This window comes from Ruditapes philippinarum, unplaced genomic scaffold, assembly GCF_026571515.1.
Source record: "Ruditapes philippinarum isolate M1 unplaced genomic scaffold, ASM2657151v2 ctg630_1_1_1_1, whole genome shotgun sequence".
In the NCBI taxonomy this organism is placed as follows: Eukaryota; Metazoa; Mollusca; class Bivalvia; order Venerida; family Veneridae; genus Ruditapes; species Ruditapes philippinarum.
In genome coordinates, this window is record NW_026857642.1 from 113,512 (window position 1) to 130,584 (window position 17,073).

The 17,073-nt window shown below is 31.2% G+C and overlaps 2 protein-coding genes across 2 annotated transcripts; both read left to right on the plus strand.

Annotated features, from left to right (window-relative positions):
* Positions 1–607: 607 nt before the first annotated feature.
* Positions 608–6,463, plus strand: LOC132750477 (tereporin-Ca1-like). Its single transcript, XM_060740472.1, has 2 exons — positions 608–1,424; positions 6,125–6,463. The coding sequence occupies exons 1-2, from the start codon at positions 844–846 to the stop codon at positions 6,342–6,344; spliced, it is 801 nt and encodes a 266-aa protein (XP_060596455.1). The 5' UTR covers positions 608–843; the 3' UTR covers positions 6,345–6,463.
* A 6,377-nt stretch (positions 6,464–12,840) lies between these two features.
* On the plus strand, positions 12,841–14,368 carry LOC132750480 (tereporin-Ca1-like). The gene has a single exon (XM_060740476.1). The coding sequence runs from the start codon at positions 12,936–12,938 to the stop codon at positions 13,539–13,541; it is 606 nt and encodes a 201-aa protein (XP_060596459.1). The 5' UTR covers positions 12,841–12,935; the 3' UTR covers positions 13,542–14,368.
* The last annotated feature ends 2,705 nt before the right edge of the window (positions 14,369–17,073 follow it).

Sequence of the window (17,073 nt, forward strand, 5' to 3'; positions counted from 1 at the left end):
TCCCCCCGTTGCCATGGTAACTGGAAATTTACCATTGAGCATGCTGTTACAGAGGCTATGGTGTAGTCAACATTTGTGCCAAGTTTCATTAGTATTGAAGTATTTTTCATAGTTTCATAGCAGTTTGAACTTGTTACAGGAGGCTTTTCAATGAAAACGGCCATTTTTCGCAAAATGCTCATGGGGTAAAAGGTTAATTTTAAAAAAATAAAAATGTCAAAAAACAACGATTTTTCACCAAATTTCGGTGTTAGGGCATGTGTTAAGATGGAAAGTCTAGTTTTTGTGTAATTCCAAGATTTTTCATCATTTTTTGTTAACATTATCTTGTGTAAAAAATGTAATCAGATTTTGTAAGACAGGAATATTAAGAAAATCATATACATTTTTTTTTTCATTTTCAATTTTTTATTACATTTCATGTTTTCTTTTTCTGCGCATAGGCAGGTCTATTTTTTCACGTGTTTTTCATGACCGGGTCTGTCTGACTAGAACAGACCTGTTCACGTGCAAAAGATAGACCTCATAACGGACTTTCTTTTGTTTAATCAGGTCTATCCGAAAAATATTGACCTGTCACAAACAGTAGAGGAGGTGTGTAACTTAAAGTTATTCAATATCCTGTATATTATACTAATCATATGCGCGCAATTATCATCACGAGAGGGCGTATGTTATGTAAACTAACTCGCTTTTGGACACGGTCCAACTTCGAATTTCCGAGATAAAACAATGTCATTCAACATAATTGATGGGCAGCAAGCGTGACAAGATATATATTCAGTTTTGAACATTTTTAAACGTTTTAGCGATACTCTTTGGATTTGTATACATATATTTATAATGAATACCTCGGAAATGGACGTTCAGGCTGGTTATGTTCGTGCCGGAAACAGTTTAGCAGGAACAACTCTAAACTCGCTAATGGACGATGGTTACAGTGTCACTTGTGGAATAGAGATCGAGAACTTGACTAAATATTTTCTAACAAAGCCTCGGGCTTATATAAATGGCGGGGTATTATCAATTCCTCCTGTTACTATATTTCCTGAGACGAGGGAAGCAATGATAGCTCGAAAGACTGGCTATACTGCTACAGGTTCATACGGGACAGTGTCATGGCTTATAGAATCTACAGATGACCGTGAACAACGTCGCCTTATTGTTATGTGGTCTGCGCCATTTAACCATGACTTTTACAACAACACCCTTGCTGTAGGTCTCACGAAACCAGGATACATAGAACATCCGATAGGACAGAAATGCTTCGCAAGTATGTATGATAATAGACATATTACAGAACTGATAAAGTACGGCAAAAAAGAATTTAACCGCGACATTTCACCAATCATCTACCAGGACTCTGACTATCAGGTAGTCGCCACGATGGGATCCAGTCACAAAGCCCAAGTCAAGATTCTTTTTACACAAAAATGATTTTTTTCCTTTTGAACGTATTGTTATTTGTGGTACAAGACACGAACAACTTAAAAGAAATTAAACGTTAATGTTATTTTTGATTTTCTTAAAGGACATGATTGTATATAGGTACGTCTTATGTTTGAAATCATTTAAACTTTAAGTTAAATACCTTCGTACCCAAAAAGTAAACTCCTATATTAATCATGGTGATTATTTTTCTGAAGTGTTTAAATACACTGTATGATTATGTCAAAAGAGGTAATTTATCTTTGTCTTAAAATATGTAGAAAATGATTGGTTGATTCTCCATGTAGGAACTATATATATAGTTGTTTATATTTATATTTAAGACGATTATTGGACCAGAAAAGATACTTCTATATTCATGACCATCAAATGTCACGTGACTATTGTATATTAGTATACATTGTCTTGAAGTTTTGAATAAGATATGTTCTGTTCATGTAAAGTACATGTAATAAAACTTACATCTCTATTCTTATCAAAGAAAATAATAGTGTTTATCTTAGTTCTATCATTGTTTATTAAATAATGTTGGTATAATTGAATTTATTTTTCTGTGTATGAAATGTAAAATGATTTGTCATTTTATTATTTTGCATATATCTATATTTACATTTTAAAATTCAAGACTATTGTACTTCTGTAAATAAGTTATCAAATTTTGATTGACTTTCAGCTTCATTTTCTTAAAAAAGTATTGTGAAAACATGTCATTTTATGGTACACTTATATAAAATAAGGTATGATATATGCTATTTTCTATTTACAGTGCTTCATAGTCAAACAAACCCTTGAATATTGTAGCATTACCTTTGCAAATGTATAACATCTTAGTCTAAGATAAAGAACAAAGAATTGTGTTCATAAAGGACTTTTGTTACATGTAACTAAGAATTCATGTCAGAGATATTAGACATGAAACTGGACTTTCTAGTTTAATTCCAAAAGAAAACATGAACATGCACACGTGTAATACGTTTTTGAATATCCTTAGCAGTTTTAAACTTTTAGAGATAACTTTCACAAAGATTTCATAAAGGGCCATAATTCAGTCCAATTCAAAGTCAGTGCTTTGTGTCCTAGTGACGTCCAATTATGTACATGATATATATATTTCAAAAACTTGTTTAAAAATGGCAGTTTCACATGCATCGTACACAAAAGAAACTTGCTCAACATTCTTAGTTTCTTTTACATATTTTGCTAATTGTTTTAATTAATCAGACCAATCTACACAAGAAAAATGTTTACTATTTCAATCTTTGGTGGTATCAATCCTAAATTACGACGCCGAAATAAAAGGCATTCACGAGGGTTAATTGTTAAAAAGACATTTAGCGTTAAAAAATCGATTGATTAATATAGCTGGTCTGGGACGGTATCAAATGAGAATACAAAGCAAAATTATTATGATTAAAAAAAGAAAAATAGTAAAAATTTTGGGCTAAGAAAATAAATCATTAATATGAAAAATATAGTAGACAGTAGACATTTTATTTTATTCCAATAGGCTATAATATATTTGTTGTAAATTAATTGAATTTTAATACATAAACGCATTGCCATATATTTATACACACATCCTTAAAATCTAAAGTCCCTTCGCATCAATTGCAGATTTAATAATTGTAACAAATCTTTATCTTTCATTTTGGATTTTTGAAAACTTCGAAAGTCCAATTTCAAAAGTGATTTGGCTATTCATGTTAAGTTGCAAAGAGACCTTCGAGCTGACTTAATTGCTAACCTTATCATATAAACATGACATTCATATCAATAGAAAACATATTATATATAATTATGTACAACGTTTTAATTTTCTCCATAATTATATCTGTCTTGCCGAAACGAAAGTGCAAGACAAATCATATGGATATTATGTATTTTTTTTTTAACATGAACATTACAACTGGACAAATTTGTATTGTTAATCATATAGCAAAGTATTTCTAATAATAAATGCTTTGTTTATATATATTCCTAAGTTTTTAAGTATGTTCTTATTTTCTGAGTTCATAAGATCTACAAATTTATACATGCTAGGCCGTATCCAATATTTTCTGGCAATATATTTTTTCCTAATATCAATGTACATTACACATTCAATAATAAAATGATATTCATCTTCTACCTTATTACATGTTATACATTTTCTATCACTAATAGGTGTTCTGGTGGGTCTGGTCCATCGACCGGCTTCAATGTGTAATCTGTGAGATGATACCCTTAAACGAGTAAATGATTGACAAAATTTATGAATATTAAAGCATTCCAAATATGGTTGAAATCTAAATGATGCAATTGTGTTATAAAATAGAGCCCTACTTGATTGGTTAAGTCTTGCATTCCAGTTCTGTATAAATTGATCACTTAATCTTTGTTGAACAACAGAAAGAAACATTTCGGTATTACCAACGCCTTGAAAAATCCACGCATCAACAAATCCAAGAGAACATAGTAAATCTTTCAATAATGTACACCAGTTTGTTTTATTTGGACACAATTCTACGTCCGTCTTCAATAAATTATAAACAATAAAGATATATTTGTTTTGTTTTGCTTGCAAAATTCGTAACCAATATTTGATAGCCTTAAACATTTGTATAGTTTTAAATGATACTCTGCCTAACTCGCCATATATGAAATCATTCTGTGTAGACTTTTTTACACCAAGTAATTTTTTGCAAAATTGCAAATGTACTTTCTCAATAGCTAAATTATTTGCAAAACAACAAACTTCACAACAATAGTTCAAGATAGGGGATACAAGCTTATCGAACAATTCTAGCTTATGTTTTGGAGGTATATAGGTAATAGGTAATATACAAGTTTAATGTAATGGAAGAAAATAATAATAATAATAATATCGTATAACGGAAATAATTGAAAGCAATACTTGTCGACATAAGAATTCCTTTGTTATGGCTACAACAAAGATCATAATATAATATCATTTCAGATATTCATAAAAATAGAATATTTGATATATATAAACAATCTTGATATTCAGAAATAAGTAATTCAAGTAGATTACAAACATAAAGTATGTACAAGCATGACCTTGAATTCGAAAAAAATCTTAACTTTTGTAAACATAAAATAAATAGAGAACAACTGACGCAATTGACGTTATCATCACATAATACAGAAAGTGAAATTGGTTGGCACAATAGAGTTCCAAGAGAAAGAGAAATATACTATGTCAACAATGTAAAATGAACGTCATTGATAACTGAATTCCAAAATTTATTCGTTCGAAAATATGTTAACCTTCGTAAAAGTTTAAATTTTTGCCGTTGGCCTACACTTCAGAAAATGGAAACTTTAATGTCATCAGAAAAAACAACAACTAAATAATATGTCAAGATATTTATTTCTTTCTCTAATGGTAAGAAACTCTGACAAACTTTTATACTGTTAGAATAACATATCTGAAAACATTTTGTATGATTGTATTTGTATTGTTAATTGCTTAATCTAAATGAATATCTGTTATTAATTACTTCTCTGAAAACATTTTTGAAGTGTATTATGAACAATTTATTGTAACATCACCTAAATTATGTTATTATGACTATATGATACAGGACGTTTAATGCTAATGGCTTCACTTCGAAAGATACTCGTATGTAATGAAGTGTTAACAACATTACTTTGAGCTTTTATCAAATGAAGATAATGAAACGCTTACTGTAAAGAAGCCACAATGCATCATAGCCACTGTCGGATAAATCAATTACGTTATCAGCAGTTTCCCAGAATAAAAACGCATGATGTTTTGAAATGGCGTGACAGTACGATCACGACATCGCCTGCGATGTAGAATTTATAGTAACAAAGGGCAACAAGTTTTATCAATTTTGACGTCAATGACAAATTAAAACGTTGACTGCAAAAAATAGACACCAAGGTGTATATTTTGCAAATAACTTGTAAGATTGTAATGAAACCATGTACGTAATAAATAATAAGGAAATAATGTCAATCAAAGATTTCAAAATGCAAAAGTATCTTATTGAGTTACAGTCTTTTTACAAGTAAGTTTCAAATAAAAAAATAGCTAAACTCCAACTCATAGTCTAGATTTTGAAAGGCCTTAACATGAATGAATATTTCATTTTGAAAATCATTTATTTCATTTGTTTGTCAGTAAATTGGTGTATTTTTGGCGTTATCGCTTTTAATAACTACATGCACATTCAATGTAATAAGCAACCGTTCTTTCTTGAGAGTCAAATATTGAAATTCTTTTAATTGTTAATTTCACTATAGACTTGATGACGTTTGTGTTATGGTAGATTTCGTCAATTTCTTTGAAAATTTCCCATGTTAACAATTTGATATCAAATAATGTCGATGTGTGGGTACAAGCGAACTTGTTACTAGAACGGTTGATTTTCGACCTCTTTCAAAATATAAAATATATTTGTTTAGTTTAAACGTATTTAATCCAAATAGTATAAATAGATGATTATTTTACAAGCATTCAACTGCTACATTCTTAAATATAGGTTATACTATAAAATAAAATATGTAAAAAATACCTTTGAAAAAATGTGAAGGGGTAAACGTGGAGGGTTTGAGGTGGGGAAATGCTTAAACAATGTTCGGCATTTAACCTTACTATGTCTATAGTAAAGCAATCGGCTAATCTTCTATAATAAATTAACCCATAAAGCAAAGTTTTCAAAATGTATTATGATGAGAAGGTCGCCATTTTGCCGTATATAAAGAAAGAGTTTGTCCGCGATTTCTCACCAATCATCTTTGAGGACGCTGAGTACCAGGTAGTTGCTACAATGGGATCCAGTCACAAAGCTCAAGTCAAGATACATATCAGACCGAAGAAATTTGAAGATCTTGCTGCGAATATAAAAAGCCAGATTCAGAAAAAATAAGTATTGAACATTTTGCATTAATAACAAGTCATTTAACAATGATGGGATTAAGATTAAAAAACTGTCCCTTCTTTTATAACTCAAAACGATTAATAAAAGGAATATAAATAAATAATATAGCTTCAAGTAATGAAGAGCTTTCGAGTTGTTTTTTAAATGTAAGGTACCGGATATGAATAAAAACCTGTCATAAATACATGTTACTTATGTATGCGTGCATCACAAGTTTAGTTTGATACGACTTTGGTTCATGTGAAAGGGCTAATGGTCGGTCGCCATCAATTTCCATCTTTGACACTACATGTCATATATTATCTTAACAAAGAAAAAAATGTAGATCTATTCAAATATTTAAAATCTTTTGGTATACAAATGTATATAAAAAAATATGTATATTATTTATATTCTTGAATGTAAAGGTTAGATATTTTTTATTCATTCATCCGACTGACACTCGTAGTAATTATAGAAAAACTTGTTATGATTAAAAAAATGATGATATCAACATTTAAAACAATTAAATATAAAGTGATCAATTTTCAGCATGTATCTAACTGTAAACTTAGAAAATAATTTTTGAAAGATTGTAAAGTCGAACATTGTTTGATAGTAATAGGTAATTATTTCCAAACGTCAATACTGAAATAAGAACAAGATCTTTATGAGCGATTGAGCGTAAATTATGTAATTCATTGTGAGAGAAACTAAAAATTTCACTCAAATATAACGGTGCCAGATTGTTAGATTTATACACCATTACTATGGTGTGGTATTTCACTCTAAAATTGAATTTCAGCCATTTAAGTTTATTCAAAAGATCTAATGTTGGTGAACGTGTCGGTCTATTAAGTATGACTTATGCAGCCCTTTTTGAATTGAGTTTACTTTATTGATGTATGAGTATTGTTTAAGTGTGAAATGAAATTTTATCATTTTTTATATATTTTCATGGTTTGAATGTAATAACACGTGCTACATATAAGATGCATTGTTTGCAATGCCTTTAAAATAGTTTATGTACAATCTTTATCATTCGGACATACATGTATATGGATTTTTGAAACTTAATGACTATTCTGGACTGAACAACATCAGTGCCTTCAACGCTTTGATTTTGAGTGTCTGACTTAATTTATATATAATTTATTTTAGTAAGCTATAAGGTAATAGATAAACTCGATCGTTTCTGAAAACAACCAATGCTAAACAATGCGTGTAAAGTAGGAAACAACAGGGTTTGAGCTCATGCGATTAGTCACCATTAGATCTCTAGTCATATAAGTTTACCGCAAGTTTGCTAAGTTCGCGACTTTTTCATTATTGTAGGATAAAAACACATGTTTTAAGCACATGCATGTTCCCGCGTAATCAATATCATAAATCAGAGTAAAATGATAAAACGTGCACTTGACATATTTGTTTGAAAACGTCTGTATTTTATCTGACTTTATTTGAATTTTATTGATATAGAGAAGACAGAACAAATTTTAGAGCTTTGAACATCAACCTCACGTAGACCATTTGTCCAAATGAAGTTCATCGATCTAACTGAAACAAAATAATGACATATTTGTTCATAATATATATCTTGTGCTATTGAAGTTAAAGTAGAAGAGTTTGTACTAAGATGAATAGGAAATTATGTAAATATCTAAACGCACGAACAATGAAATAGTTTGAGATATCATCATTTCATATTTTAGCTGGCCTATTGAGAAACCTTGATAAACCAAGCTGTATTCAAAAGATATCTTATGTTTACCATAAGCTTTATTTTTTGTCCATTTCGATTTTACTTTGTGTTGCTTTTTTATATTAATCATATCTTCAACCAAAAACTTCTAACATTTATCTTTTCGTACTTTAGGGTTTGTATATATTATGCTTGCTGTATGTACACCTCTGTTTATTATGTCATATATAATAGCGTAGCCTTGTTAGAAAAAAGGAGAAAAAATGTCTGATATAGATAAACATGTATCTTCAATGTATGAAACGCCATGACTGCCGCCTATACATACTTCTTAAATTGTGATGACCTCTTGATAAAGGATATTATCGTTTTGTCAGATAGTGCTGTGGGTTGAATTAATGTTGCTTTAGTTTTCATAGATGCGAATATCGTTTCGATAACTTGTATTGTCGGTTTGATAGATGGTGCTGTGGTTTGATACATGGTGCTGTGGTTTTGTTAAATTCTGAAGATGTTTGATAGATGGTGCTGTGGTTTAATAACTGTGGTTTGATAGATGGTGCTGTGGTTTTATAACTGTGGTTTGAAAGATGGTACTATGGTTTTGTTAAATGATGAAGATGTTTGATAGATGGTGCTGTGGTTTTATAACTGTGGTTTGATAGATGGTGCTGTGTTGTTTTTTTGTAAAATTGTACTGCGTTTTGTTGTTTTCTGTTAAGATATTTTGATGGCATTTGATAGATGGTGCTGACATCATTCATCAAAAAAAACAAAAACAACAGCATCAACTATCAAAAAGGCATCACCACCTTAGAAGTGTGAATAAAAGGCAGCTATGACCTTCCACATCAACGTATAACTTAAACATTGATAGTATTATCAGAACTACCTCCTTCGTTATCGTCACAGGTTACTCTGTACATTTTAGATGCCAATGACCGCTATACAGTGATCTACTTTTTGAATAAAAATACATCTTTTGGCTTATACTGTGTGGAAATTGCCCGGAAGTTATTCTGTGCGTATTTTTGTATGTCGTTTCATTTAACAAATATTACAAACAAACAAAATTGTAAGCATAACACAATCCCGTTCGAAAACCGCTTTTCTTCACTCCGATAAATGTTCAATCAGTATATAGTCCAGTGGCCTAATGCCCAGTGGACAACAGTTCACCAAACCCCTTCTGATATATACTACTGTTAAAACAGGCATGATGTTTTTTTCTAAAACCATATTAAAAAAGTAAAGCAAATTTGTTTTATAATCAGATGAAAATATTAAAGATTTAATCATTTTGGTAAAAAGGTAATACGTAAATGGTAGGGAGAAAACAACAAAAAATACTATTTCTTATTACAATTGGATACAAGATGTGAAGCATTATTTAAGTCAAGTATCAGTAATATAGACTATAACGATATAGCAGAATTAGTTGAGGGTTTAAATCCTTAAAATCTTGATGAATATGAGGCAGATGTATTCAACCCTAACCCTAGGTTTAAATTAATTAACTATGGTGTAAGGGGTAAAATGTTAGACGTTATTAAATCAATGTACGAAAGTGTAAGGTCCAGAATCAAATGTTTGGAGTGAAGAATTTTCATGCGTGTTAGCCGCCCCACAAGGAGAGTCTTTATCACCATGTATCTTAATGACATAGAAGAATATTTTATTATATGAATGAATTTGAAGAAAATTGTTTTTACTTTTAAATGCAAGAGATATCGTTATTCTATCTGAAACAGAAGAAGGCTGTGTGGCAACTGTAAAAAGTTGCCCCCGACTTCACTTCAGTGTTGTTATGTTGTTCTGGTCCTTCGGGAGGTGTTGAGAATTGAGTACCGCTCAAGCCGGTGCTAGGGGCGTGAGGGATGTTTTACTCATTCATTATCCCTCATGTACAGACTCAATCAAACCGAGTCTGAAATTCTTATGTAATTTTGTAGTGATAAATGCTTCCGACGGATCACTTTGTTTCCAGATTTTTATACTTCATAACTTCGGCAGCCAAGTGCTGTATGGCAGCTGTAAAAAGTTGCCCCTACTTCACTTCAGTGTTGTTATATTTTTCTGGTCTTTCGGGATCAATGATGCCAGCACTATTTAGTGTTGATAATTGAGTACCGCTCAAGCCGGTGCTAGGGGGGCGTGAGGGATGTTGCACTTATTAATTATCCCTCATGTACAGACTCAATCAAACCAAGTCTGCAATTCTTACGTAATTTTGCTGTGATTAATGCTTCAGAGGATTTTTATACTTCATAACAGCGGTTTCAAGTGATGTGTGGCAGCTGTAAAAAGTTGCCCCCTACTTCACTTCAGTGTTGTTTTTCTGGTCCTTCGGGATCAGTGATACCAGTCCTATTAAGTGTTGAAAAATGAGTACCGCTCAGCCGGTGCTAGGGGGGCTTGAGGGATATTGCACTTATTCATTATCCCTCATGTACAGACTCAGTCAAACCGAATCTGTTTTTTATATGTAATTTTGTTGTGATTAATGCTTCCGGTAGATCACTTTGTTTCCAGATTTTTTTTTTACATAAAGGTTTATTGTTATCGGAGAATTATTGTGATAAGTGGAGATTAACTGTTAATATTAAGAAAACTAAACTAATGATTTTTAGAAAAGGCAGACTTAGGCATAACATTTCATTTGTATATTAAGGGGAACATTTAGAAATTGCCAAAATTATACATATTTAGGGGTAGTCTTAACAACTGGTGGATCTTGTAATACTTGTTTTGAAATACTTTCTGTGCATTATATAAATTACAACTAGATTTGATTAAATTCCCATGTATAACTGTGAAACATAAACTAGACCTGTTTGATAAATTTATCTCACTCATTTTGAACTATGCTTCAAAGGTAAGCGGAATATATGATTGTTGTAAATTAGAAAAGGTGCATTTAATTTTTGTAAAAATTTGATAGGCGTCAGAATACGAACCCAGAACAATTTTATTTATGGAGAACTAGGTAGAATAAATTTGAAATATAGAAGAATTGTAAGCGTAATAAAATACTGGCTTAACATCATACAGATTGAAGATGTAAATATGTTAAAATAGGTTATGATTTATTGTACAGAGAGTTACATGTAAGACCTAACAGAAAACATGGCTTATAAGTGTGAGAGTTTTATTATAGTCACTTGGATTTTTGATGTATGTGTAGGCAATGTAGATGTATTTATTAGTTTAGTAAAACAAAGAGCAAATGATGTTTTTATCAAAATTTGTTTTCAGAAATAAATAACTCAACTAGAGCTCGTACATATGTATTATGTTCAGATTTTAAATTTCAAAAGTACTTAAACTGTATTGATATTGAACAGAATAGAACAGAAGTTTATTCAACAAGATTGACTTGAACACATCGGTTCATCGTCATTCACATATACAATTGTACATATATATTGAAAAATTTAGAATTGCACTGTCCCGGTATTAATACTCGAGATTGAAATTATATTAACTGGCAGGTGGAATAAACCTAGTGTTATACAAAATTTATTTTAGTTCAGTTGTGTAGTAGGAAGCTATAGGCTTATAGACACACTTTCGAATCCGTTCTGGAACCAACCAGTAATGAGTGCAAAGTCTCTGGCTCAAAAAACAACAACTTGCCCCTGACAGGGGTTTGATCCCATGAGGCGATCATTAGATTACTTGTCCGTCGCATTAACAACTCGGGAATGCCGCAACTTTTAATAAAAGGAAATGTAAAAAATGTTTTATTTTTGAAGATGGATTTCACTTTCTTTAAGAATGTTCGCTATAAAATTATCATGAATTACGCAAAAAAGATAAAAAAAAAAACACTCTTGGAAAAGACCTAAATTTGTTGCATTGATGAATTCAGAAAATGAAATAGAAATTAGAAACTTATCAATGTGTATTTTTAATTCTTTACAGTTAATGAGACGCTGTATCACTGTTTCTTATATACACGTACTTTTGTTTTGTTTTGTGATTTACTTCCTTATTAATTGGATGGTATCTGTTCTTTGTATTTATTTACCAGTAATATAATTTGAGACCTGTTGATACTTGTGTCACTAAGTACGTGATAGTATATTCTATTATTAGTTAACGTTTTCTGATTGTTTAAAATACTGTGTAACTTAATGATATAGTTTTTATAAAGTATTGGCATTGACCATTTCATTGTATTGTATGCTTATTAGTTCTGTTATACTTCTGTGTACGCATTGGCATTTTGCCCTAATGTACTTTGAAATATACTCTTGGAACTCTTCAATGATGAAGAAATCTTGAAAACAGTAAAAACATGAAACAAATGTTCTAGTATTGAGAAGATGGCACTATTCCTAAAATATTCGTGTTTTTTTTTTGTTTGTTTTTTTTTAATTGAAAAGTTATTAGTATTTTGTATATGTTTTAATAAAATTTACAACGACGTTTTTCCCAGAATCATGGATAAAATGTGAAGAGATGCACCGCTGTATAGAAAGTGACAAGATTTTTGTTTAAACATTATTTTACTTGTACAATATTTCACTGTATATAAATGTATTGACATGTATATGTTGAACTAGAGGCCTAATATCAATGAACTTTGTGCCATTGTCTTTGTCATTGTATAGTTATTGATATGACTTGTATATATAATGTACGTAAAGATATAAATATGCAATATAATGTCATTAAACTCGTACACTTTATAATGGCCAAAAATGATTTCAAGACATGGGCGCGCAATTATCATCTCGATACTGTAATCAAACTAGCTTTTGAACAAGGGTCAAATAACGTTATCTTGAGATAAAACTATGTGCTTCGACATAATTTATGGATAACAATCGCGGCAACACATATTCGGTTTTGAACATTTTGAAAACTTTAAGCTATTTTCTTTAGGTTTATGTATGATCATAATGGATTCTTCGGAAACGGGTTTTCATGCAAATAGGCTTCTTCCTGGAAACAATCTAGCAGGAACAACTCTAAACTCGCTAATGGACGATGGTTACAGTGTCACTTGTGGAATACAGATTGATAACAGGACAAATTGTTCTCTGACAAAGCCTCAGGCTTATATAAATGGCGGGGTTTTATCAATTCCACCTGTTACTATATTTCCTGAGACGAGGGAAGCAATGATAGCTCGTAAGACTGGCTATACTGCTACAGGTTCATACGGGACAGTTTCATGGCTTATAGAATCTACAGATGACCGTGAACAACGTCGCCTTATTGTTATGTGGTGTGCACCATTTAACCATGACTTTTACGACAACACCCTTGCTGTAGGTCTCACAAAACCAGGACACATAGAACATCCAAAAGGACAAGATTGCTTCTACAGTATGTATGATAATATGGGTAATGTTTCGGATGTGGTAAAGTACGACAAAAAGAAGTTTAACCGCGAAATTTCACAAATTTCCATCGAGGACGATGTTTGTCATGTAGTCGCCACGATGGGATCTAGTCACAAAGCTCAAGTCAAGATTATTTTCACACAAAAATGACTATTTTCTCTAACATATTATAATTTGAATTACAAGAATATTTAAATGAAAATTAAAGTTTATATTGAGTATTTGTTGATTTTCCGAAAGGACCTTGATTGTATATAGGAACATCTTATGATTGAAATCATTTAAACTTTATGTATAAGAGGTCATTTACTTCAAATTCCCACGAATGTATGGTAAAGTAAACTCATGTATCAATCATGGTATAAAGTGTTAATATTCACAGTAGAATTATGTCAAAAGGAGGTATATTTTGTCTTATAATATGTAGAAAATGATTAGTTGATTACCATGTAGGAACTATGTATGTAGTTGTTTATATCTATATTTAATTAAGACGATAATATACTGGACCAGAAATAATACTTCTATATTCATGACCACCAAGTGCCATGTGACTATTGTATGTTATGTTTTGTAAAATGATGTACTTTGTGTAAGTCTTGAATACAATTTCAGTTATGTTCTTTTCATGTAAAGTTCTAAAGCTTACATCTCTATTTTTATCAAAATGACATTAAATTATATTGTTGACCTACTATTATCGTTGATCAAATAATGTTGCTATTATATATTTTCCTGTATATGATAATGTAAAATGCACTTTGAATATATTATTTCTATATTTACATCTTAAAAATCAAGACTACGGTACTACTGTGAATAAATGATAAATTGTTGTTTGACTCTTAAAGTATTATGTAACATGTCATTTTACGGTACACTTATATAATTAGGTATGGTAGCTTGAAATTAAAGGGAAAAAGTCTAGAGCTGTCAATATGAAAGCACACTATTCACTGTGATTCATACATAGTCAAACAAACGCCTGAATAATTTAGATATTAAAAAAAGGAACATTTCGTTGCTTGTGTCGTCTTAAGCGCCCCACTGTGTTCCTCAGATGTATGTCTTATGTTGTTTCATACTGTTTTGGTGACACTTTTGCTTGTGTCCCTTGTTGTTTTCTCGTCTACGGTAAGTATCTTCCCCATTGCCTCTAGTTTTTATTTCTTTGATTACTCCCACCCCCTCCCAACCCCCCCCCCCCTGTCTCCTGTCACCTTCCCCTTTGTGGGCCTATTTTTATTTTCCTTGAATTCCTAATCAGTTACAAATTAATTATCATTTAATGATTAACCTGTCCGTGCTCTGTCTTTGCCCTGTCCTGTTTTTGTTTGGGGTCCCCCTGGGCTCCTTGCCATTGGTTCTTGTTGCTGGGTCATGTGGGGGTTGCGTTCATTGAACGCCGCCTTTCCTTGTTGATCTTGTTTATCATATTTTAAAACAATATCAGATGTTAAATTCTATCATGCGAAAGAGAATGAAATCTATTAAATACTAAGACCGCCTCTTTTCTTCTTTTTTTCTATAGTTAATACATAATAGAGAATAGATTAATGTTGCTGTTTTTTTTTTATTTCGGAAGAGTATACTGACCCTCTTACAGGAAGTCAAACTGTTCTCAGACGGATTTCGTCCGAAAAAAATCCAACTCACTTTATCACTAACAACCAAATAATTATTGTTCACTAAATAGTTCTTATCGTGATAGGCTCAACAGAAAAAAGGTCTAAACGTTTTTTGTTTTTTAGTTTTATTATTCAAAGGATTGCAGATGAAATTTTATCCTTTTTTACATATTTTCATGGTTTGAATGTAATAACACGTGCTTCATAAGATGCATTCTTTGCAAATGCCTTTGAAAATAGTTTATCATTCGGACATACATCTATATGGATTTTTGAAACTTAATGACTAAGCTGGACTGAACAACATCAGTGCCTTCAACGCTTTTATTTTGAGTGTTTGACTTAATTTATATATAATTTATTTTAGTTCGAATGTAATGGAAGCTATAAGAAAATAGATAAACTCGATCGTTCCTGAAAACAACCAATGCTAAGCAATGAGTGTAAAGTAGGAAACAACAGGGTTTGAACTCATGCGATTAGCCACCATTAGGTCACTAGTCATATAAGTTTACCGCAAGTTTGCTAAGTTCGCGACTTTATCATTATTGTAGGATATTGATAAAATCACATGTTTTAATCACATGTTCTCGCGTAATCAATATCATAAATCAGAGTAAAATGATAAAACGACCACTTGACATATTTGTTTGATAACGTCTCTATTTTATCTGACTTATTTGAATTTTATTGATATAGAGAAGACAGAACAAATTTTAGAGCGATAACATGTTTATTTTGTACATCAACCTCGCATATACCATTTCGTAAAATGAAGTTCATCGATCCAACTGAAACAAAATAATAACATATTGTTTTCATAATATATATCTTGTGCCTCCAGATGAGTCAAAATATTTCAATAAAATCAAATTTGAGAAATATGTACTACGATTTTAGGAAACGTAAAATAATGCAAGATTCAAGTAATATTTTACATGTTTTGTGCGGTTAATGACAGGTTTTTTAGTTTTTACAACTATATTTTTACTGCGTTACTAACGCAGTTAGGGCTATTTATGCATATTTTGACCACTTTTTGGTAATTTACATGACTTGTAAGTGCCTTTGATGATGTGTAAATGGATTCCATTTGGTTATTTCACAATATGATACATTGAAATACATTTTCAAAATTTTCATGAAAATTAGCATGAATCTGGAGGCGTGCTGCTTTAAAGTAGAAGAGTTTTTGCTAAGATGAATAGGGAATTATGTAAATATCTAAACGTACGAACAATGAAATAGTTTGAGATATCATCATGTCATATTTTATGGACGAGAGTTGGTCTATTGAGAAACCCTGATAAACCAAGCTGTAAAATATTTAAGAGATATCTAATGTTTACCACAAGCTTCATTTTTCTTGTCCATTTCGATTTTACTTTTTTGTTGCTTTTTTATATTTAGCATCTCCTCAACCAAAAACTTCTTCATTTTTTAACTTTTAATTCTTTAGAGTCTGTATAAATTGTACACCTCTCTGTATTATGTCATATATAAAAGCGTATCTTTGTTAGCAAAAATAGAGAGAAAATGTATAATATAGATATATGTTGTATATTCAATGTATGGAACGCCATGACTGCCGCCTATACATACTTCTTAAATCATGATGACCTTTTGATAAAGGATATTATCGTTTTGTCAGATAGTGCTGTGGGTTGAATAAATGTTGCTGTAGTTTTCATAGATGCCAATGTCGTTTCGATAACTTGTGGTGTCGTTTTGATAGATGGCGCTGTTGTTTTTTAAACAGTGATGTTGTTTTGTCAGATGTTGCAGTCGTTTTGTTTAACAGTGATGTTGTTTTGATAGATGGTGCTGTGGTTTGATACATGGTGCTGTGGTTTTGTTAAATGCTGAGGTCATTTTGTCAGATGGTACTGTGGTTTTGTTAAATGATGAAGATGTTTGATAGATGGTGCTGTGGTTTAATAAATGTGGTTTGATAGATGGTGCTGTGGTTTTGTAAGATGGTACTGCGTTTTGTTGTTTTCTTTTAAGATATTTTAATGACGTTTTGATAGATGGTGCTGAAATCATTCATCAAA

What these genes read in the sequence shown, in the direction of transcription:
- LOC132750477 (XM_060740472.1), top strand. Translation starts at nt 844, where the DNA reads ATGAATACCTCGGAAATGGACGTTCAGGCTGGTTATGTTCGTGCCGGA. An exon ending in GCCCAAGTCAAGATTCTTTT is followed by an intron (nt 1,425 to 6,124) that starts TACACAAAAATG and finishes TAACCCATAAAG; the next exon opens with CAAAGTTTTCAAAATGTATT.
- LOC132750480 (XM_060740476.1), top strand. Translation starts at nt 12,936, where the DNA reads ATGATCATAATGGATTCTTCGGAAACGGGTTTTCATGCAAATAGGCTT.